This window comes from Macadamia integrifolia, unplaced genomic scaffold (genome assembly GCF_013358625.1).
Source record: "Macadamia integrifolia cultivar HAES 741 unplaced genomic scaffold, SCU_Mint_v3 scaffold1665, whole genome shotgun sequence".
Taxonomy (NCBI): Eukaryota; Viridiplantae; Streptophyta; class Magnoliopsida; order Proteales; family Proteaceae; genus Macadamia; species Macadamia integrifolia.
In genome coordinates, this window is record NW_024868296.1 from 49,037 (window position 1) to 72,733 (window position 23,697).

Here is a 23,697-nt window from a genome sequence, read left to right on the forward strand (position 1 = left end):
ATATATAAGCGGTTGTCCGTGCTCCAGTTTAGGGCATTGGCAAGGTGTGTTAATACTCGTTTCTGTTGTTTTGGTGTTCTTTAACGTTCTTCAAAGGAAGGGGCATTCCCTCTGGAATGCACTTCTAAGTGATTTTTAGGGTTTCGATTCTCTTTTTTCCTTCTAGTTCGTTACTTCCCCCAATCTTGATTTCAATTTCGATATCGATTTCTCTTCGTTCAAAGACTGGTCTCGCTTCAACTGTTGAGGATTCTCAGGTGAGTTTAATTGAGGTTTTAGTTTATGGATTCTCGTTCTTTTAGCCTCGTTTCTGAGTGGTTATTGGAGGAATTCTCGAGTGTTTTGAGTAATTGGTTTACATGAAGAAATCAAATGGCGGTTTTATGTGATTTGGAAGGTTTTTCTGGCTGAATTTTGGAGTTTATTAGATTGTTTGGTGACAAGTAATGATCTCTCTGTTATTATGAGAGTTCGAGATGTTTGAAGCATCAAATCGAGTGATTTGAATTAGAAAAGTTGAATTTGAGCTCTCTCTGTTTCGGATCATGGTCGAGTAATGCTTAGATTTCAGTTGATCTCGAAGTTCTCTCGACGGTTCTAGGACCTTGGGACCTTATCGCTGTAGAACGGATGATTCCTTGGATGACTTTGTTTTTTTCTCTCGCAGATCACGACGATCTTCAAGAATCATAAAAATCTGGAAAATTGGTGAATTATGGCTTTTGTTGGGATTTTCTTGGCTTTTCTAGTCGTTTGATCTTTTTCATCAAATTATAATCCCTTTTTGGGGTCATATTCATGTCGGCACGGTTGATCGTTGCGTTCCTTCCATGAATCCGTCCATTTTACGGCTTTTCCTTTTTGAACTCTATCATTTTCATTGTTCGTGTCATCGGATCTCTCTTTTCTTCTCTCGCAGCTTCTGATTTTTTGTTTATTTATTAATTTAATCTTCTAGAGCCACGGAAATGCCAATTTGGAACTCAAACTTTAGTTCAGCTCTTTGGAGAAGCTCCACCAAACCCCTCGACCATCGCTTCCGGTGAAGCGGGAAAGTGATCCTTCATGAGTGGACTGTGGAGGTGTGTGCCTTTATCCTCAAAACTAACGGCGTTTAAACTGCCTACGGGAACCGTCAGGTTAAAACAAGTGCTGGGCCCATTATCCGGCTCTAATCCCAAATTCCCAACTGGTTCCCCCCACTTGGATGGTTGCCAAAGCCGTTGAAGGCAGTTCCGATTGAAAAAGGGAAATCTTTGGGCCGTTTGATGATCTTTCTACGGGAGAAACGGGACAAAAAGCGTTTGATAAAATTATTTTATTTCACTTATTTTTAGAAATAGAAATTAAAATTTCTACCTATTTATGGTTCAGGAAATGATTCAAGTGAACTTGTTTTGCCGTTTCTGAAAATGACTTGTGGTCATTTTTTTTGTTGGTTATCGATTTTTAGAAACATGACTTATCAAACACCTTCAATTTCGTTTATGTTTTTATAATCGAAAATTTATGTTTCTGTTGTTTCTGTTTCGACTTGTGGTCATTCTTTCACTGGTTGACTGGTTGCTATCGACTTTCAGAAACATGACTTATCAAACATCTTCAATTCCGTTTATGTTTCTAGAAATAAAAATTTATATTTCTGTCGTTTCTATTTCAAGAAACGACAGAAATGTTATTAAACGGGCACATCGTTTTCTCGTCATATTTGTTTGGTATTTCTTGGAGCATGCAATATTTGAATCTGAACCTCAAAGCTAATTGGAACTTCTACTGATACAAGTAGGGGTTTAGTGTACGGTTTCGGAATGGATATCGGTCATCTCAAAATCGATATGGTATTGGAATCAAGGATTTAGTTTTCAATATCGATATCAGTATCAGTATTTTTTTTTATTGTTTTACATCTAAAATGATATGGATTTGTCGGGATTGGGGACCGGTCTCAGTCAATATCGATACAATATCAATACTTGAAACCATGATTGGGATAGATCAACAATAGATCATTTGTATTGGATAGAAATATTGATACTGTTTACTGGTGCAAGTTTGACATTAATAATTCGAATACGCCCTGATCCACCCTGAGCTCGGAGAGGGCTTGGGCCAAGTTTTTTTGACCTTGAGGGTGGGTTAGGGTTGGGTTGGGCTTAGATTGAAGCCTTAGCGCGCCCAAAATTAAACTTTAATTTTTTTCTTATATTAGAATTTAGGCTATTGTTAGTATTTGGTTTTTTTATAATTTTTTAATATATAAGATATGAATAGTAAAAACAGATCAATCAAATTAATCCAATCATTGCAGAAGTAAGGGTCAACTCAACTCAATCCAACCTGATCCAACTCGGCCTTGACAAGGTCAATTATGGCCGGGTTGGGTTGGGTTGGTATGAATTCGAGAGGGTTGGATTGGGTCTGGATTGAATTTTGAAGATTTAAGGTTGGGTTAGGTTTTAAGAAACCTGGTCTTGTTTCACCCCCTAATATTGTTTTGCTCTTAATCCGTAACAAGTCGGTGTTGGTACGAGAATACCACTCTAACGGTGTGGGTTTTTTGAGGGTTATGACATCAACTTACTTGGCTTGAATTTCTGAAAATTTTCATCTTATTTTTCGATGGATTTGATGTTTGATTAGTTTTATTTGTTCTATATTGTGTTCACAGTAAGATATATCAAAGATGACGGTGACACCGAAAATCTACATCAACGATGGAAACCTGGTTGTGCATGGGAAGATTATATTGACCGGAGTGCCGGATAACATTGTGCTGACTCCAGGAACCGGCGGGCTTGTCGCCGGTGCCTTTGTCGGTGCGACAGCATCTTCTAGCAAAAGTCTCCTCGTTTTCCCGATGGGTGTATTAGAGTAAGCACAATAGAAGGCTAGAACCTAGAAGCATTTTCTGAAGGGCATTCTAGTCTTTGTATTTTTATAAGGACAAAAATACCCTTCAAAGTTTATACTAATTACTGTTGCTGTTTTCCTTCGACAGGGATCTCCGATTCATGTGCTGTTTCCGGTTCAAGCTATGGTGGATGACCCAAAGAATGGGGATCTGCGGAAAGGATGTTCCTCTGGAGACCCAATTCATACTCATCGAGAGCAAAGACGGCACTGCTGATGATGAAGCCAATCAAGGAGACACACCAACCATCTACACCGTCTTCCTTCCTCTCCTTGAAGGACAGTTCCGTGCCGTTCTTCAAGGAAACGAGAGGAATGAGATAGAGATTTGCCTCGAGAGTGGTGAGTAAATTACTCAACAGAACAGAGAAATTTTACAGACCCATATCAAAAAGAATTGGAGATGACCTAGCCTTCGGATTTGGAGGGATTGGCGTTCTCTAGTCGGAGAAATCAACCATTCGATCAATCATTCAATGAGTCAAATTAATGGAGTTCATAGGATTTGGATTGAAGAACAAAATAAAGGGTGGAGTTCGGAAGAACCGAAACGACTGTGTTTTTTGTTTGTTCTGTGATTGAATTTGCAGGAGACGATGCTGTTGAGACCAACCAAGGGCTTCACATGGTCTACATGCATGCTGGAACTAATCCTTTTGAAGTCATCAACCAGGCTGTAAAGTAAGTCTCTCTCTCTCTCTTATAAATTTGATACAAGAAACAAAGAAACAGAGGAAATAGCCATCCTCTGTATCTCTGTCATCGTTTCGTTTGAAAGATCCTGAAATAAGATTACTATATAAATCCGAAGTGGGCTCCAGTCCCCACCAACTACGCAGATATCATGTATTTCATGTTCTACATCGATAATGGTTAATGGAAGGTGACACTTACTATTCTCTTACTTTCTTGTGAAAACAGGGCCGTCGAGAAACATATGCAAACTTTCCACCACAGGGAGAAGAAAAAGGTGAGGCAAGCGTGTATCTTTTTGTTTCTTTCATGTAAGCAAAAGCAAAGTGGGGGGACCTTTATCCAGAATGAGTCATGTGACCACTTTTTTGGGCTTTTCGTGAGTGCAGTTGCCTTCTTTCCTTGACTGGTTTGGTTGGTGCACATGGGACGCTTTTTATACCGACGTCACAGCCGAGGGCGTCGAGGAAGGCCTTGAAAGGTTAATATTTTTCTTACGTTTTAACTTTTAAGTAGAAAGACAGGATCACAGGAGAGGTTACGAAACTGAGCTTTTTCCTTTGCAGCCTATCTAAGGGTGGGACCCCACCACGTTTCTTGATCATCGATGATGGTTGGCAACAGATCGGCAACGAGGCAAAAGATTCCAACTGCGTCGTCCAAGAAGGAGCACAGTAAGATATTTTTCCTTTCATCGTCATCTTAATCTTTAAGAACTAGAAAAATACAGGAAGGATCATGAAAGTTAAACCAGAGCATCCGTCCAACAGAACCAACAACTGATCTTGATCAGAATTGCCAAGGCTGATGATTAGCCTGGAATATCTTGATATTGGGGTCTGATTGGTATCAATCTAGGTCAATCTCGATCTGATCTATATCAAAACTGGGTGGGATCAATCTGCATTCCAATTCTGGGATTTTAGACCATGCTGTTGTGCCCATCAAGATTGGACAGTATCGACTGTGGTCGATTGATACCTTATAGTACCAGAACAGGGAAGGGGCAAAATGATCCAAAAGACTAGGGATGCAAATTTCAGGCCCATAGCCCAACCGGTAACGCTGAAACGGGCCCTGTGCGTTTATTTAAACGGGCTATAAATGGTCATTCTCGGTGCGAGCGTGCAGCCCAACAAGCGCTTGACCGATTAATGGTGTGACTCAACCTGACATGTTTAGAGTCCATTTACTCAGCCCAACATGTTTAAAACACGGTTTATACCCAATTAGAATCCATTTGGAGATAAATGTCTCATCAGCCCGTTTAAGGCCCGTGTAGCCCAATTACAGATTAGTAGCCAACCAACCGTTTATAAATGGGACCCATGCCTAGCCTATGAGGTTGATTAATTAAAAAGGACGGTTAAGTTGCAAGATCCTAGAGGGCAAGCCCGATTTGGCCCAAGCAAAACTGGTCTGGCCAACCAATTGACACCCTTACAAAATACAAAAAACCATGTCACTATTTTGAGTGGTGAAGTGGTCCAATTCAGTTTGATTCAATCGATATGTATCAATAGTGATGATAACATATATTGATACAGATACCGTACACCAGAACCATGGGGAAGAGTGGTGGATGGACCTAGGACCGCACCTCTTCTAGTCATTTTCTTAAATAAACATACTTCTCTTGTATCACTAATATCTGTGTCATTTGTTTCTTAATTGAATTGATGTTCACAGATTCGCTACCATGCTTACGGGAATAAAAGAAAATGCTAAGTTTCAAAAGAATGGCAAGAACAGTGACCAAGTGCCAGGTCTAAAAGTTGTTGTAGATGAAGCAAAGCAAAAGCACAACGTGAAGTATGTGGTCCATCCTCCTCTGTTGTTTCTTCTTCTTGGCTATGGAAGAGATGTTATGTTATGTTCCCTGATAGTAAATATGTCATCATGTGTCTAGCATGCTGTCATTCATTTGCATGGAATTCATGTGATCTTTATCCATTACTTTGTAATTAAAGAATGAAAAAAATCCATTTGTAACCACTTTGGTAATTGTAATCATGGTTTGGTTCTACCACATGGAAGAATAATTTGGCAAATTAGGCAAATTTAAGCCTCATATTCCATCATTTTAGTTTTCTATCTAAGAGTATAGAGTGTATATTCATGCTCCTCTTTGCAATCCTATGCATCATCCTGTAGTACTAAATTCTGTTTTGCCACACTGCAATCCAATCGGGTTGAAACTAGACCTGTGAATGGTTGACTTTTAGATCTTATATCTATTGATTTTCTGCCCCATCTGAGCTTCCATGTAACAGAGTCATGATTACAATTGTTGTTTGGTAAGGCACTTGTGAACAACTGAAACCAACCCAACCTTATGAGGATGTCAAAGAGCTGAAGAGTTTTACTAGTATCCTAGCTAGTCCATCTTTTTTTCTGGGAAAAGATACATCAATCTTGCTCTCATTCTCCTCTTGACACTTTTTCTCCTCTCTGATCATTTGGCCCCCCTTGACTTTGTGCATTACTTGAGTAAGAGGTATGCCATTACATGTGAGCATGTTTAGATCCCCCGGCCATCTTTTTTAAAGATTCACCTCATTAGGAAGCATTCATTTTGCCTTACCAATTTTACGAGGCAAATGGGCTTTTAACTAAATCTTTTCATCAAACTTAGTTTTCTCATCGGTTTCTGATTTCGTGCAGATTTGTTTATGCATGGCATGCTTTTGCCAGTTATTGGGGTGGGGTGAAACTGGCAGTTACTGGCATGGAGCACTAAATGGGATTTTAACTAAATCTGTTCAACAAACTTAATTTTCTCTTCTGTTTCTGATTTCATGCAGATCTGTTTATGTATGGCATGCTCTTGCCGGCTATTGGGGTGGGGTGAAACCGGCTGCTACTGGCATGGAGCACTATGAAACTGCGATGGCCTATCCAGTTCAGTCACCAGGAGTTACGGGCAACCAGCCAGACATTGTCATGGACAGCCTTTCCGTGCATGGACTTGGGCTTGTGCCCCCGAAGAAGGTGTTCAACTTCTACAACGAGCTTCATGCCTACCTTGCCTCTTGTGGGGTTGATGGAGTTAAGGTCGATGTCCAGAACATCATCGAGACCCTTGGAGCAGGCTATGGTGGCCGTGTTGCACTCACCCGCGCCTACCATCAGGCCCTTGAAGCCTCCATTGCTCGGAACTTCTCAGACAATGGCTGCATTGCTTGCATGTGCCACAACACGGATGGGATGTACAGTGCCAAGCAGACAGCTGTGGTGAGAGCTTCTGATGACTTCTACCCCCGAGACCCAGCATCTCACACTATCCATATCTCCTCAGTGGCATACAACACTCTTTTCCTTGGCGAGTTCATGCAACCCGACTGGGATATGTTCCATGTAAGTAATCTTCAAACATCAACTTCTTTATTATCTGATTCTAGTGATATGGTATATGTGCACTAGTTGCTTGGTAGCTTGAAACATTCAAAGATATATGAGCACTAACTTGACGAATTTACAACTACCTTACAGAGCCTACACCCAGCTGCAGAGTATCATGCTGCTGCTCGAGCCATTGGCGGTTGTGCAATCTATGTCAGGTATAAATTCCCTTGTATTAAGCATTTAAATTAGCTTTTGTTTTGGGTTGCAATATGTTGGTTTAAAAGTATTCTTTGGGCTTGTCTTCTATTCTTCCTTTAGAGCTCTAGGTGATTGAGTCTTACTGGAGGATTTTTTGTTTTGCCTTAATCAGTGATAAGCCAGGCAACCACAACTTCGAGCTCTTGAAGAAGTTGGTTCTTCCTGACGGGTCTGTACTGCGTGCCCAACTCCCTGGCCGGCCTACCCGCGACTGTCTTTTTGTGGACCCTGCTAGAGATGGAACCAGGTATGCTGTTCCATTCCCATCTTCTGCCTTCTTATCAAAGAAATAATTAATCAAGTGATCATAGTAACCCTTGAAGACTTGCTACTAAGTAGATGTGCTGAATCATATGAGCTGTAAATGTGATACGCAGCTTGCTGAAAATATGGAACACAAACAAATGCTCTGGTGTGGTGGGTGTCTTCAACTGCCAAGGCGCTGGATGGTGCAAGATAGCCAAGAAGACACGTATTCACAATGCATCCCCTGGAACTCTCTCTGGCTCTGTCCGTGCTACTGATGTTGAAGTAATAGATCAAATTGCTGGACCTGATTGGAACGGCGAAACCATTGTCTATTCCCATAAATCAGGTGAGTAAAGCCTTGTGGATGTGTAGGTACCAAATATGTGGAATAAAGCAAAAGCTCATACATGGTAATAGGGAGACTTTCTTATGGTAATAATGATACATTTTTTTCCATTGCAGGGGAGTTGATTCGGCTACCAAAGGGTGCTTCACTTCCTGTGACCCTCAAGGTCCTGGAGTATGAACTCTACCACTTCTGTACTCTCAAGGTGAGCCCTTAATGGTTCTTGGTTCTTGATGAGTTTTATCTCCGTCAATGGTGATCTTGATTCTTATTTCGCCAATATGCTAGCATAAATGCTTCAGCTAATTACATTCTTGTCCGCTTCCATGATCTTTTGTGACGCAGGAAATCACATCCAAGATCTCCTTTGCACCTATAGGACTGCTCGACATGTTCAACTCCAGTGGTTCTGTGGAGCAATACGAAGTTCAGAATTCTACTGATAAGAAACCAGAACTGTTTGATGGTGAAGTGTCATCCGAGCTTCCAATTTCGCTTAGTGAGAACAGGTCTCCAACTGCAACCATAGTCCTCAAAGTCAGGGGATGTGGCCGGTTTGGTGCCTACTCATCACAGCGCCCACTGAAATGCACTGTTGGTAACAAGGAAACAGAATTCAGCTACAACCCTGACACTGGACTATTGACTTTGACCATCCCGGTTCCTGAGGAGGAGATGTACAGATGGCCTGTTGAAATCCAAGTTTAAGTAGATGATATGTGGTGACTGAAGAAAATGGAACTAAAGAAAATTTGTGGGCTGGCAGGGTTGAAGAGGGGTTGGAGAGAGAGAGAGGGCCTGCATTGGCTTGGGGTCTGTTGGGCACAATGGGTATCTGGTGAGAGGTGGGGATGTATCTCATGTATCACTATTATGCTATGTAAGCAAAGAGTGAGCTTAGGGAGAAGAAACTCTTCTCTGCAAGTAGGGAGCTGCTTTGCATTGCTCTTTGTAATAAAAGTGATAGAAGTTATTAGCAATAGCCTTCTTTGATCTTATTCAGAATTTCTCTCTCTCTCTCTCTTGCGAGTAGTACATTCTCCTACTGCGTTCCTTCAAGTTCAACAAAGTTGTGTTCGGACACAACGAAAACTTAAAAGAGATGGACAATAAAACAGAGAAAACAGAGGAGTGTTCTATGAAACTAGAAACACACTATAGGAGAACTTGAAACAGAGGAAGAATAACATTTAGAATTGTTTCCCAACTGCTGGGGGCGTCATCCATATATATAGAGGAGACATGTAATTTGGAAACACTCCAAGAGAACCCAAAAGATTTGTTTTCTCGAAAGAATGGAAATAAAAAGGGTGTCCAGACCTCAGCAAAATTTGCCCTAGAATTCTTTTATGTAGAAAATTTCCTAAAGAGCGTCCTTAGAAATTTTTTTTTTATGTAGAAAATGATCATTTTACCCCTAGGATAAGAACCCAAGGGGTAGCACAGTTGGTGAGTAATGACCTTGGTGTGAGCTGTAAACTCGGACATTCTAAGTTCGACTTCCACTAGGCACACATTGGGTCCTTCACATCGGGGTGTTTAGTGCTCTTCTCATGCCGAAGGCTTGGATACCAGTAGTTTATATATATAAAAAAAAAAAAAAAAAAGGAAAAAGCTAGTACATTATTAAAAAAAGAAAAGCTACTTCTAAAATCTACACTATGGTGCGAAGACAACATTGATTGGTCATTACTTCATCAAGGTGCTTTTTCTATGGGACCGTTGCTTCAGGTGTAGTTTTGAGTCTTCTGACTGTGTTCCTGATAAAGCATGATGTGGGGAAAAGATCGTCCCTAACACCAACGATCGTCCAACGATCCGTCCAAGGGCTAGGATTGTTTGGGCGCACATTCCCAAGTGTTGGGATGCATGACCAAGCCATCCCAATCCTTGGATCCGGATTGTTGGAGGCTCGTTGAAGCGTCAGTCGTTGGAGACAATCCAGGTCGCATGTGGTGGATCCAAACTCAAGGGAGAGGGCTTGTCCAATTCTAAATACTAAAAGAAAGTATTGGGAAGGAAAAGAAAATTACAATATTTACCTTGCTTAATAAGAGGTGGAATTACTATGACCAAGGGCAGCAAGTAGAGATTACAATAATGGAAAACAGTCATGCTTCTCCTATTGCGAGACCCTTGTGGTATTTATCTCACTCCTCGTTTCTTCGCCTCCACATCCTCAGCAGCCATAAGAAAGGTGCAATAAGCATACAATGGGTGGGAGCCCCCTGAGGTGTGCGCTCTGATGCTCCCAGCCTTCAGATGTTCACTACAACATTGCAGTGACTGCAAAGGATATGGAATATGTTTCTTCCATAATGAAATACGGGGCAATTACAAATCTTTCGCACCTAACACTTGGTGGTTACAATTCTTAATGCCCGTTTCATGGGTTACAATTATAAACATTGAACATTCAAATCCCAACGACTAGTTTATGTGGCATTACAATTCTTAATTCCCGTTTCACAGGTTATAATTATCGATGTTGAACATGTTGTTTTATGGTTGTCCTTGTTGGCAACTCGGCCACGTGGCGGTGATGACATGGCCAGTTTGGGTGACGTGGATGAAAATGATGATATGGCAGTGTTCAGTGTCACTGATGAGATAACAGAGCAGCTTGGTATGCATGGAGTGGTTTAATACATCATTAATAGGTGGTGCGGGTTTCTAGGTCAAAACCGACAAAATTGGCCTATTTACGATCGAGGGCATTTTTGGCAGTGAAAATGACATTTTTGGAAGATCGGTTCTTCATGAAAAAGATATATTGTAATTTACCTAGTCAAGTGCATTTGATTTCGTCACATTCCGATACCGTATGAAGAAGTTACGGCATTTGTGGTAGTCGAGGGCAGTTTCGGCATTGAAGATGAATTTTTTAAAGGAAGCGTTCTACATGTAACAATACGACAAAAATACAATCTTTCCAACGGTTTTAATTTCATCACATTCCGATTCCGTATGAGAAAGATACGTCATTGGAAAGGTGTAGGGGCATTTTGGTCTTTTTATATGGATGATTCAGATGATTGAGTATTCTGAAAAGTCGTAGAGCATCCAGTTACGATTCAAACGCATTTTGTTTCATCTCGATCGGATATCGTATGAAAAAGTTATAAGTGTTTCCGTAAAGTCGGTTCGAAAATCCAAACCGAAAATCCATCAGTTGCTCTCGGTGTTGGGTGGATTTTTCGGAATTTATTTTTGAAATTCGAGGGGCTTTTGTGTAATTTAAATATTTTGAAGGTCTGAGTTGCAAGGGGTCTTTAAGCACTGAAACATATGGAAGCAGGGGCTTGATTGTAATAAAGAGGAGTAAAGGGAAGTGAAATGGATGGTCAAGATTCGCCCACGTAGGCTTGATGCCCATCCAAAGACTGCTGAGATTTTGGTATGATATGGACGAGATAGATGCTTGCGCGTGGGATTTGATTGGTTAGATGCATAATTCTTGATATACTGGCGCTACACTATATCAAGGTATGTTATTGTGTTTCGCGCGTGTATAGAAGGTATAAGAAGGATTCCGATCTTAATGATCTCATGAAATCTGATTAAAGCAATCATGGAAGATTCGGATCCAAAGGTCAATATGCATTTTCACTTTTGTGAGTGGGAGACAAGCTCCCTTAAAATCCGGAAAGGTAACCAATCATAGATCGACAACACTTCTGACGATGTCAGCGCCTACGTCATGATGACGTCATCAAGATTCAAATCTAATGGTTTGGATCTGTTGTCCGTTGGTTTAATCGGACGGCTTGGATTATAAGATCTTTTATATGAGATCTACGGTCAGATTTCGCCCCTGTTGCGCGCGCCGCTGGTGTAGCCTACGCCTCCCGTACGAAGATTCTATTTCAGGCTATCTCATTGCTTCAACTTCAAAATGTCATATCTCCCTCATTTTAAGTCGGATTTGGGTGAACCAAGTTGCAGCTTCTTCGTTTTTTCAAGCCCTACACTATGGAAGCAAGAAAAATGGGTTTTGAGTGAAAGAAGGCTACGATTTTGGTAGGAGAAGCTTCCCCCTCTTTGTTGGTCCTTGAATGAACATACATTCTTGATGATAAATGTTCTTAGGCCATTAAAGGAGGTAAAAGAGGTGGTTGAAGTGTGTTAATGGTATATTAACTCAAAGCCAAGGAAGAAGAGAAGAAAGCAAGGATGTGTTTGATTTGAAGAGCAAGAAGCCAAGGAGAGAGAAGGTGTGAGCACCAAACTTGTCAGTACAAGTTTCCAGTCATCCCAGGAAATCGGTTGTGAGATTCTCTAACCTTTGATTTTACATTACATGTATGTATGTATGTTAGGGTTAGTTGTGGATGAATGTAGACATGCTAGGTTAGTTGTGGATGAACTGTAAGCATGCTAGCTAGTTGTGGATGCATATGCTAGGCAGAGCTTGACTGTAGGGCATTGATATAAGCCCAATTTAATTGTATTATTTATTGTGTGCTTAGTGGGTGCTAAACACCGGGAGTGGGTGCTCCCGTGTAGTGGGTGCTACACATTGTATCGGCACTACGAGTGTCATCTCAGCTTCGGCTTGAGAAAATTGGGTGTGGGTGCTCCCGACTGTGGGTGCAGTCAAAAGTAGTGTATTGAGTAGGTACGAAGCCTTTACAGGCACTACTTCGGGGATGTAGGCAAATTATCGAACCTCGTAAAAACCCTGTGTTGTGGGTGCTTGTTGTTTGCATTTGATATTGAAGTGCGTGGAATGTGGAATGGGTGTGCATACTTGGAAGTGCCTATGAGAGGCTAAGTGTGCATACGACTGTGTGCAAACAGGGACAGGTATATCAGGTTTTTCTTGGTCAGACATCAGACAAGTTTTTTGGGGATCGGAATTGGACTCATTGATTCACCCCCCCTCTCAGTGACTGTCGGGTTACAACAGAACATTCAAATCTCAACGACTAGTTTATGGATAAGTGTTGATGTGGTGTTACAATTCTTAATGCCCGTTTCATCAATTACAATTATCAACATCGAATGTTCAAATGCCAACGACTAGTTTATGGATAAGTGTTGATGTGGCATTACAATTCTTAATGTCCGTTTAATCGGTTATAATTATCAACTTCGAACGTTCAAATCTCAACGACTAGTTTATGGATAAGTGTTGATGTGGCATTACAATTCTTAATGCCCGTTTCATCGATTACAATTATCAACATCGAACGTTCAAATGCCAACGACTAGTTTATGGATAAGTGTTGATGTGGCATTACAATTCTTATTGTCCGTTTAATCGGTTATAATTATCAACATCGAACATTCAAATCTCAAAGGCTAGTTTATGGATAAGTGTTGATGTGGCGTTACAATTTTTAATGTCCTTTCATGGGTTACAATCATCGATATCGAATGCCCAAATGCCAATGACTAGTTTATGGATAAGTGTTGATGTGGCGTTGCAATTCTTAATGCTTGTCTCATGGGTTACAATTATCGACATCGAATGTTCAAATGCCAACGACTAGTTTATGGATAAGTGTTGATCTGGCATTACAATTCTTAAAGCCTGGCTCATTGGTTACAATTATCAACATTGAACGTTCAAATCCCAACGACTAGTTTATGGATAAGTGTTGATGTGGCAACCTTGGGCCACTCCAACTTACAAATCTAGCTAGTCTTGGTGGCCATATATTGATACAGACAGCTATTCAATAAATTGTTAGGGTGTCAAGTGGTAATGTACTATAAGGTTATTTTGGTAAATGCATGTGAAACATCTGTTGATTCTAGAAACTTCTTTCGCTTATAAATTTCAATAATTTCTCTTCCTTTTGATCCTACTTATTCTTCACCAAAACCCTAATTACCACCTGCAAATATTTTTAGAATTCAGAGCATCCTTCTTTGAATTCATTTCAAAAAAGGATTCTTTCCTTAAAATAGTTTGTTGTAGGTTATAAACCAGATAATTCTTTTCTGCAAGCCAAATCATGGATCTAGACCAAACATGCGAGAACGGAAGTAAGCCCTCTCTTACCTTTAAGTTCATCATTGATATATTTGTCTAATTGTTTGCTTGTATGCCCTTTGGTTTAAAAAAATTGTTTGTCACCGCTAAATTTTCTTTCTTTGTTGTGAGATTTTTAATTTTAATGCACTATTTTACATCTAATATGGAATTATTATGCATTTTTTTTACATTCAAACAGATTTATTTTAAATTGTATTACTTTGTTTTCTATTTCGAAAATCTTTTTCACATCAAACCTGTCTTAGTACATGCATGATCCATGCATGTAGCATCTCAAATCATGGAATCGGGGGTTGAATCTGATCAATTTTTATTCAATCTGAATCAGATTACAATCCGTCAAAAGAAACCTATAATCGAGCCTCAGATCTGAATCTAGGGTTTCTTGGCATGAATCAATTGTATCGAATAAGCAAATATTGGGATCATGGTTTGAGGAACTAGATTGGATTGGTTGGAATATGTCAGATTGGAATGGAATCAGCCTTGACCTATTCTAATTCTTGGCTGATACAATATCGATGGATCGGTACGAACGAAGGGTAAAACAGTAAATTAGTGATTTTAAAATTAAAATCATGGATATTTCTGTCTGATCCAAACCAATCTGGTTTGTCATCCAATTGGTATTGACCTTGACCAATCTCATTCCCAATACCAAGTTCTCAAACCTTGATTGAGATCGATCATCTCTGCTTCCAATCCGATTCCAAATGTTTAAACCATGAGTGTAATGATACTCCCCATATTTAGTCTTAAATGGATGGTTGGAATCTTGAAGCAATGATTATGATCTTGCTATGGAAATTGAGTTCTTTCTTGGCTTCTTTCTAAATGATTGGATGGTTACTTCTATATTTTTTATTTGTATATATTTGATGGAAACCTAAACAAAAATTAAAGGGGTATATGTGAGATTTATCATCGCCTAGGCCGTAAGTCTTCTATGCATTTGCTACAAGCTATTTTTGTTTAGAACATCATGAGTAAAAGGTTTTTGTTATTTGTACACATTTTTATCCTATTACTCTAACCATTACTAATATTTAGTTAAGCTTTGTTTCACTGATTGGAATTGAATTGGTCAAATAGGCTGATTTGGATTGGAATCAAATGTGGGCAATCTCTATTCGTTCTAGAGCGGCATATTCTATAGCCTTTTAAAAGGATTCGCTAGGTTTTCAGATCTGAGTAGCTGGTTCTAAGGTTTTTGGGATTCATCCTAGCCAATTCTGATTCGATTCATTCTGGATCAGAATCAACAAAGATCGAATTGGTCCATGCCTATTTTGATCAAATTTGGATCAGATTTGAATCAGCTAGAATCAGTCCCAAGAACCTTAAAATCAACCCTTAGACCTGAAAACTTGACGGTTCTATGGTGTTTCTTGGCATGAATAGAATTGACCGTGTTGAAGTAGCTAGGATAGGATCAAGATTGACCATGACCACTTCTAATCCAAATTTGATTAATTTACCGATTCAGTTCACAATTTTTTAAATTGTGATGAGTACATGTAATGATCTTTCCATATTTAGTCTTAAAAGGAAGGAAAGGGAGAATTTTGAACCATGGATTATAATCTTGCTATGATAACTTTTTATTTTATTTTATCTCTCTCCTGTTTTAAATTATCAGCTTTTAGAATTCTATTTGCTTTCTTTCTTTATTTACATCTATTTGATAGGAACCTAGAAGAAAATAAAAACTAATTTATATGTGAAATTTCTCTTTGTCAAAGTTCTTTTACACATTTGCTATTTGTTGTTATGCTTACAGCATTATGGGTAAAAAAATTTCTTATTTGTGTAAATTTCTGCCTCATTACTCTAATCATTACTTATGAATGTGTTTAACGTTGTTTCAATAATTAGAATTGAATTGGTCTAGTCGACCAATTTGAATTGGAATCGACAGTGACTAATCCTTATTCAGGACGTTCCAAAGCCGTGGATTTTAGGGTTTTTAATATCAGAGTCGCTAGGTTTTTCGGATCTAAGGGGCTGATTCTTAGGTTCTTGCAACCCATCATGATCAATTCCAATCAGATCCAATCGAAATCGAACGAATCCAATTCCAATATCCTTGTTGGTATACCACACTTGTGCTTTACTAACCATTTCCAACAACCTAGAAGTTAAACTCCATTTTCATTCTTTTAATATCATATCAACCCTAGAAGGAAAGCCATAAAAACCTGTAATACTGCAAAAAAAAAAAAAAAAAAAAAGGCCTAGGTATAATTACTTCATCTTGAAAGGAATGGAAAATCATATCAACCCAAGAAGGAAAGCCATAAAAACCTGTAATACTGCCCAAAAAAAAAATACGCTGAGGTATAATTACTTCATCTTGAAAGGAATGGAAAATCATAAATCAGGGTTTAAAAAATCCCATTGGATTGGTTGATTCGAGCAGATCTGGACTAGTATCGACGGATTCTGACCAATTTGGATTAGTACTAACAAAGGCTGATTTCGATTCCGGATGACCCGGATCGAATTGATCTTTGTACAGAAACTACCCCAATGGGTCTACAAGTTATCAGATGTAGACTGATTCATCTGGATCCGGATTCTGGGTTTTTAAACCTTGGCATTAACCCATAATCCAATTAAGGGAAAATTTTCTAGAAGAGCTAGATGAGAACGAAAATTACGAAGTCAAGTAGTGAACTTTCTTGTTTTGTAGTTCTCTTTCTCATCTAGTTCTGTTAGGAAATTGTCCCAATAAAGAACTCCCCAAAACCCTAGCTTAGAACATCCAAGAATTCAATAAAAAAAATAAAACTTTATTCAAATCACCACATAAACCAGGAGCTCACCTAGCATAATAAAAGCATATAAAAAATCTAGTCCAAAATGAAAGCATTAGAAGGGGAAATAAGAACCCTAAAATGAACACTAAAAATCTACGAATCCTTAATACCAATATCTTAATCCATAAAACATAAAAGATCAAAACCATAAAAAGAACCCAATGTCAAAGAAACCCTAATTTCTCATAATCCTAACACTAATATCTCAACCCAGAAAACATCAAAGGTCAAAACTTATAGTGAAACATTTTCCATGAAAATTACCATAGACGAATCCAAAGAATGTCAAAGAAACCTAATTTCTCAAACCTACCAATCAACAAGTGTATTTCTACTTCTTTGTGGTTTGTAGATACCACTTGGGCTTCAATGTATATGAGAATTACAAGGAAACATGTAATGTCAACATCAAAAGAGGAAGAAAATGAGGAAGATCGGGTACGTGGCAAGGTGCGATTGGCCTTGGATAACTTGACGGACTTCTTATCGGCTTAAAAATATTGATAAACAAGGATGATATCCTCGAGCCCTTCCACTCCATATATGGAAACTCTAAATTTAATTTGAAAAAAAAAAAAAAACATGTTTTGGAACGAGATCCCTCTCCAGCCTCACTGGGTGCCCAGTGTGTATCCAACAGATGAAAATCTCTTGGGTGTATGCCCTGGTACTACCAGCCATCAGATGGTTGCTGGATGCCCAGCGCGGCTGAAGAGTATCTGAATCAGTTTCACGAGCCAATGCATCAAATTAAATTGAGGTATCCATATATATAGGGAGGGGAAGAGCTTGAGAATCTCATCCTCGTCCACCAGTAAACTCTAGCCTTGAGAAGTCTGTCAGTGCATCCAGTCAGACCAATCCCTCACGCCTCACCTTGCATCCAATCTCCCTTGATCTCCTACTCTTTCTAAGCTTACATGGCTTGTTTCCTTGTAACGTTCATGTACATTGGAGCCCACAGCTTGCATTTGCAAACCACAAGACAGTAGACATGCAGCTTTTGATAAATAAGGTTTGGGTTTGTTTTATGGTAACAAACCAGGTTTTTTGGGATGCTTTGGATTTATTTTATGGTAACTTCCATGGAAAGTGACAATTGATCTTTGATTACTAATTGGTTGAGATATGCAGCTGAATATCTAAGAAAATAAGGTTTCTCTGGCATGATTTGGATGATTGTTACAATAATTTCCATTGGAAAATATTTCAATATTGGTTTGATCTTTGATGTCTAATGGGTGGACATGTGGCGTTCAACCACAGACAAAGGGGCTCCTTATAACCGAAGATACCTATCTATAAGGGAAAATAAGGTGTTTCATTAAATCTACCCTATAATGGGAAAAATGGGTCAATCTCTCACTCTCTCACCACTACTCCAATAAAGTATTTGCTATCTGAAACTGACTTAGGCATAAGAGTCTTTTGGCTGGAGCACCCTTCTAGCCTCATTTTTGTAGGTTTCTCTCTCAAAGTCGACGGTCGGATTTCTGCATCAATAGTGGGGTAGAAATCCGCTGTTGATGCAGAAATCCGACCGTCGACTCCGAGAGAGAAACCTACTAAAAAGGAGGCTGGAGGGGTGCTTTAGCCAAAAGACTCAAATGCTTAAGTCAGTTTCAGACAACAAATAATTTATTGGAGCAGTGGAGGAAAAGTGAGAGATTTCCCTCTTTTCCCCTTTATAGGGTAGACGTAATGAAATCCTAATCCCCATAAGGGGTGAAATACCTTATTTACCCTTATAAATAGGCACCTTGAGTTGTGAGAAGTCCCTTGGTCTGTGGTTGAACGTCACGTGTCCTACACTTATTAATGAAGTTATTGTGAGGTTATTTTATGGTATATCAGGTTGAGATAATGGAATTAGGATGTTGTAGGTTGTATTGTTGTTCTTCATTTTAGTGTTTCTAATTTTCTCTTCTGACACTTCTATTTCCTATCAGATTTTCTATATGATTTTATAATGCTAGGTGGGCTGGACGGGGCTAGGATTTTGTTTGCTTTATTGAATTGTGGATGTTCTAAGAATTAAAAAATTAGGGATTTCCTGGTTCTAGAGTTTGGGCTATGGAAGAGTTCTTTGGATTATGGATTTTCTTTCATTTCCAAGCATTTCTAGATGAAGTAGCCTTGCAAGCCTTTCTTAGGTTTTGCAAAATTATAGGTTTTCTGGGGCAGATATTGAAAGATTGGAATAGGAGTTTATCTTTCCAGGTTTCTGGAAATGATGAACAGGAAGTTATAAAAAGAAGTTTGTTGCTGGTAAAGCACAAGGTGTGGAAGGTCCATGAGAAGAAATTGTATTCATGATGCATCCCCTGGCACTCTCTCTGGCTGTCCATGCCAGAGCATCCAAAAGGTGCTTCACTGCCCGTGACCCTCAAGGTCCTGGACTATGAACTCTAGCATTCTGACCTCTCAAGGTGATCTTGAAGAGGTTTTTACTTCTTGAAGAGTTTTATCTCCATTAATGGTGATCTTGATTCTTATTTGGCCAATTGCATATATCCCTATGCGAGCTGGGGGGAGTCTTTCTTCAGGTGAATAATTGGTGAATTGCTTGCATTGCTCTTTGTAATAAAAGTGATATATAGTAGTATCAGTGGTAGTCTTATTTGATCATATTCAGAGCCTCTCTCTCTCTCTCTCTCTCTCACACACACACACACACACACACACAAAAAAAGTTTAAATGAAGTTGACAGGGCAAGTTGCTATGGATGTTTTTTAAAGAAAATTACTTTGGTTCATAATTGTAGAAAGAAACAGGGGATGGAGACATTGAAATGGAATCTTGGAAGAGTTATATTATACTACTACACTAGTTTTAGAAAGGTATAATGGTATATCAATGGGAGTTTGTGAGAACTGTGATCTCTTTGATCTTGGATTGATCCTTGAAGCACAGGAGCAAAATAGGGAGCCACCCCCTAGATTAGGGTGTAAGACCATTAAACCAAAATTGCCTCCATGATAGTTCCGATGGGGATAATCAAACCAAAATACAGGCTATGACATATTATAGTCCAGTGAAGTTGTTAGGCATCTTGGTGCATCAGGTTAAATCAGTCTTCCGAGTGCTTGATCAAAATATTAAATAAACAATAAGTCATATAAAATCTGAATAAATAATGGAAAGGGATTAACTGTTAGGCTGTGTGGCCCTTGTGTCAATGCGGGGTCAATAGGAATGCACACACGAGCATTCAAGGGGAGGGGTAGGATGGTCATTTTGTTGCATCATGTGAGAATGCGTAGGGGGGCACAGTCTGGCAATGTTCTTTTTTGGCGTAAACAAAATGCATAAAAAAATAAAAACGAGGTTTAGAAGTACATACTCTCATTTGATATATTTTGGGTACTCGTATGAATTAATTTAGCATTCCTTTATAAATAGTTTTGGGCAAGAGAAAGTTACCCATAGGTACATGCCAGCGTGCACGGCCAATAGGAGGGTGTGTGCAAGGTCTTCTAATACCCGTTGTGTCTAGGTGTAGACACAATTCATAAAAAAGAAAAAAAGAAAAGTCTAGGTGTAGACACACACTAGTGGGTAGCTTTTTTTCCTTTTTTTTTTTGCTAACGATGGTTTCCAGTCCTTCGGCCTGACTAGTCCTGCTGATCCACACTAATGCCACAACTGCATGGATCTATTCTCTTTAATAGTTAGGGTGTCAAGTGTCTGGTAGTATACTATAAACATATTTTTGGCTTTAAAATAAAAATAAGGGTATTTTAATAAATGCATGTTATACATTTGTTAATTCTAGGAACTTCTTTCACCTTTAAATTGCGATAATAGGAGAGGGTGTCAAGTGGTAGCGTAGGTTATTTTGGTAAATGCAAGTGATAATTTTGTTTATTCTAGAAACTTCACCAATAAATTTTGATAAATGGTTAGGGTGTCAAATGTAATATACTATAAGGGTATTTTGCCAAATGCATGTGATACATTTGTTGATTCTAGAAACTTCTTTCGCTTATAAATTTCGATAACTTTTCTTCCTTCCATTGTCCTTACTCTTCACCAAAACCCTAATTACCACCCACAAATCTTTTCCTATTTCAGAGCCTCCACTACGATGTTCCATTTTGTGATTAGAGAATCACCTGCATCCTTCGTTGAATTCAAATCAAAGAAGGATTCTTTTTTTTGAGGCTATAAACTAGATAGCTCTCTTTCCGCAACCCAAATCATGGATATGAACTAAACACGCAAGAATGGAAGTAAAGTCTTCCTTACCTTTAAATCCATTATTGATAGATTTGTCCAATTTTTTGCTTGTACTCTTCTCTAGGGTTTTTCTTGGTTGTGAGATTTTTGAATTTCAAGCACAATTTTACGTCAAATATGGAATTTATCATTCCTTTTTTTTTCCTTTTAATGGATATCTATTCAATAAGCACCTTGTGATAGTTCTATCAAAAAGTGGTAATGGTTAGATTTTCAATTAGGTTACTCTATTTTCTACATAAATCTTTTCTCATCAAATTGCTTTTAGTAGATACATGATCTAGTACATGTAGCATTTCAAAACAGGATTGAGTCAATCCTTGTCAATTCTGAACAGATCAGATCTGATAGGAATCAATGCCAAGAACCCTAGAATCAGAATTGGCAGGGATTGATTCAATTCGAATTCCCTACCAATTATGATCTAATCAGAATCTGTCCCAAGAACCCTAGATCGATTCTCAAATCTGAAAGCTCTTTGATTCTAAGGTTTCTTTGTATGAATCAACCATGTAGAATTGACCAGAATCAAGATCGATCGTGGCCGATTCTGATTCAAATATATTGTTTCACCAATTCAATTCTTGATCTGAATCGATTGATTCATCGATCTGATTCCAGTTATTTTAAACCATGACTATATGTAATAAACACTACCATATTTAGTCTTAAAAAAGGAACTAAGGATCATCATCTTGTTATCTGTGATGCAGGAAATCACATCCAACATCTCTTTTGCACCTGTTGGACTGCTCAACATGTTCAACTTCAGTGATTCTGTGGAGCAATACAAAGTTGAGATCGAGGCTACTGACAAGAAACCAGAGCTTTATTATCTGCAACCATAGTCCTAAAGTCAGGGGATGAGGCCAGTTTGGTGCCTACTCATCACAGTGCCCACTGAAGTGCACTGCGGGTACCAAGGAAATCGAATTCAGCTACAACCCTGACACTGGACTACTGACTTTAATCATCCCAAACCATGAGGAGGATATTTTTAGATGGCCTATTTAAAAACAAGTTTAAGTAGATGAGATTTGGTAACTAAAGTGAAACTAAAGAAAATTTCACCACTGATGGCGCTGGATCCCTACATCGTTACATTCCATTTAGGATTAAGAATAGGTGTAATCGGGCCAGCTTTTTACATATCTCTCGTTATTTGTGTACCATATTCACTTCGGGAACAAAGTGTATTTGGTGAGAGGTGGAAATGTATCTCATTAGTCACTACTATGCTATTTATACGAAGTGAGATAGGGGGAAGAAACTCTTTCTTCAGGTGTATAAGTAGGCAATGGCTTGCATTGCTCTTTATAATAAAAGTGATAGCAGTATCAATATATGGTAATCTTCTTTGATCATATTCAGAGCCTCTCTCTCTCTCTCTCTCTCTCTCTCTCTCTCTCTCTCTCTCTCACACAGATATGGGAGAGTTATCCTCCTTAAACATGATTCTTTGCTAACTACCAATTTGTGTATTTCATGAAGATGCCAATTTTGATGATCATGATGATGAAGAAAGTACATAGAGCTTCAATAGGAAATAGTGTAGGTTTCAGATTCCAAATAAGATGTGCCAAAAATATTATTTTGGAGTAGGGTCTAAGAAGTTTTGATTTGCATAAATGTAACCGAATATTGAGGAAGCAAAACATGGACCGAAGGAAAGTCTACCACGATGATCCCCACGTGTCACTCAACCTCCACGGATAACCTAATAACATTGTCATGGTTATAACAATCGTGTTAGAACAAACTCCAATAAGACACAAAGATTTAATGAGGTTCACACACTGATGTGGTGTGCTACGTCCTCGGGCAGAGAAGGAGTAGAAGATGATTCACTATATTGGAAGGAAAATTACAATGGAGATCTCTCAAGAATACCCAAAATCGTAGCAAGAAACTCAGGCCTAGAAAACTTTAAACAAAAAAATCCCAAATCTCACAAGGCTTGCTTAACAAGACGGTGGTATAAATATATGCTCCTCCAAGTTGGGTCATGTTACTTGACGTTGTCTCCTATGGTAAAATTGAGAGAGATGTGATTTGGTCTCCAAGATAAAGCAACTTTTCGTTTCCGCAAGTAGTACACTCTCCTTCTACGTTCCTTCAAGTTCAATAAAGTTATGCTCAGATTTACAGAAATTTTTAAGAGATAGACAGTAAAACAGAGAAAACAGAGGTGTGTTCTATGAAACTACAAACACACAATAGGTGAGCTTGAGAAAAAGAGAAGAATAACACTTAGAATTGTTTTCAAGTGCTGGGGGAATAATCTATATATAGAAGAGATGTGCCATTTGGAAACACTCCAAAAAACCCAAAAGATGTGTTTCTCAAAAGATAGACATAGAAAACTAGCCGTTAACGGGAGCTAGTACATTCAAGACGGCACACAATTTTGTATCGTTGACACCTACGACGCATTAGATGATGCACATCCAACACCGAAAAGATCTTACTCAACACTACAAAGAGTGGTGTGAGTTATAAATGTCTCTGACAGAGACCCCAACATTTAATGACTGAAGAGAGTGAATTTTTTGGCCCCTAGAACTCCATTACAGTGATAATGAAGCCTAAAGTCTGTCTCTAGAATTTTTTTATATAAAAAATGATCATTTTGCTCTTAGGGTGGATTAGGTGTCCAAAACGGTAAGAATAAGTATCCGATGTTGAGAATTACAGTATTGATATTGTTGAGACGCATTCCTTGATTGAAGTAAGTTGAATTGTTGAGGAAGATCGACACTAATTGTTTAAGGCGACGAATCAAACAGGTTGAGTCGTATTAGAAATAGATACTCTCCTTAAGGCCTGAAACATC

General features: G+C 38.8%; 1 protein-coding gene across 3 annotated transcripts; it reads left to right on the plus strand.

Moving 5' to 3' along the window:
* Window positions 1-20: 20 nt before the first annotated feature.
* On the plus strand, window positions 21-22,228 carry LOC122064481 (probable galactinol--sucrose galactosyltransferase 2). Of its 3 annotated transcripts, XM_042628188.1 has the most exons (15): window positions 21-257; window positions 959-1,082; window positions 2,669-2,871; window positions 2,999-3,252; window positions 3,501-3,591; window positions 3,832-3,880; window positions 3,993-4,084; window positions 4,170-4,277; window positions 5,293-5,415; window positions 6,408-6,960; window positions 7,096-7,163; window positions 7,319-7,453; window positions 7,584-7,801; window positions 7,918-8,006; window positions 8,147-8,799. In XM_042628188.1, the coding sequence occupies exons 3-15, from the start codon at window positions 2,684-2,686 to the stop codon at window positions 8,507-8,509; spliced, it is 2,331 nt and encodes a 776-aa protein (XP_042484122.1). In that variant the 5' UTR covers window positions 21-257; window positions 959-1,082; window positions 2,669-2,683; the 3' UTR covers window positions 8,510-8,799. The 3 variants fall into 3 exon arrangements, with proteins under 3 accessions (XP_042484122.1, XP_042484123.1, XP_042484121.1); XM_042628189.1 differs by lacking the exons at window positions 959-1,082; window positions 8,147-8,799 and adding an exon at window positions 21,578-22,228; XM_042628187.1 differs by lacking the exon at window positions 959-1,082 and having other exon boundaries at window positions 22-257.
* Window positions 22,229-23,697: the final 1,469 nt, after the last annotated feature.

Excerpts from the sequence above, each read along its gene's own strand:
- LOC122064481 (XM_042628188.1), top strand. The coding sequence starts at position 2,684 with ATGACGGTGACACCGAAAATCTACATCAACGATGGAAACCTGGTTGTG. Across the intron at positions 3,881-3,992 it reads ACCACAGGGAGAAGAAAAAG|TTGCCTTCTTTCCTTGACTG; the intron begins GTGAGGCAAGCG and ends TCGTGAGTGCAG. Across the intron at positions 4,278-5,292 it reads GTCGTCCAAGAAGGAGCACA|ATTCGCTACCATGCTTACGG; the intron begins GTAAGATATTTT and ends TGATGTTCACAG.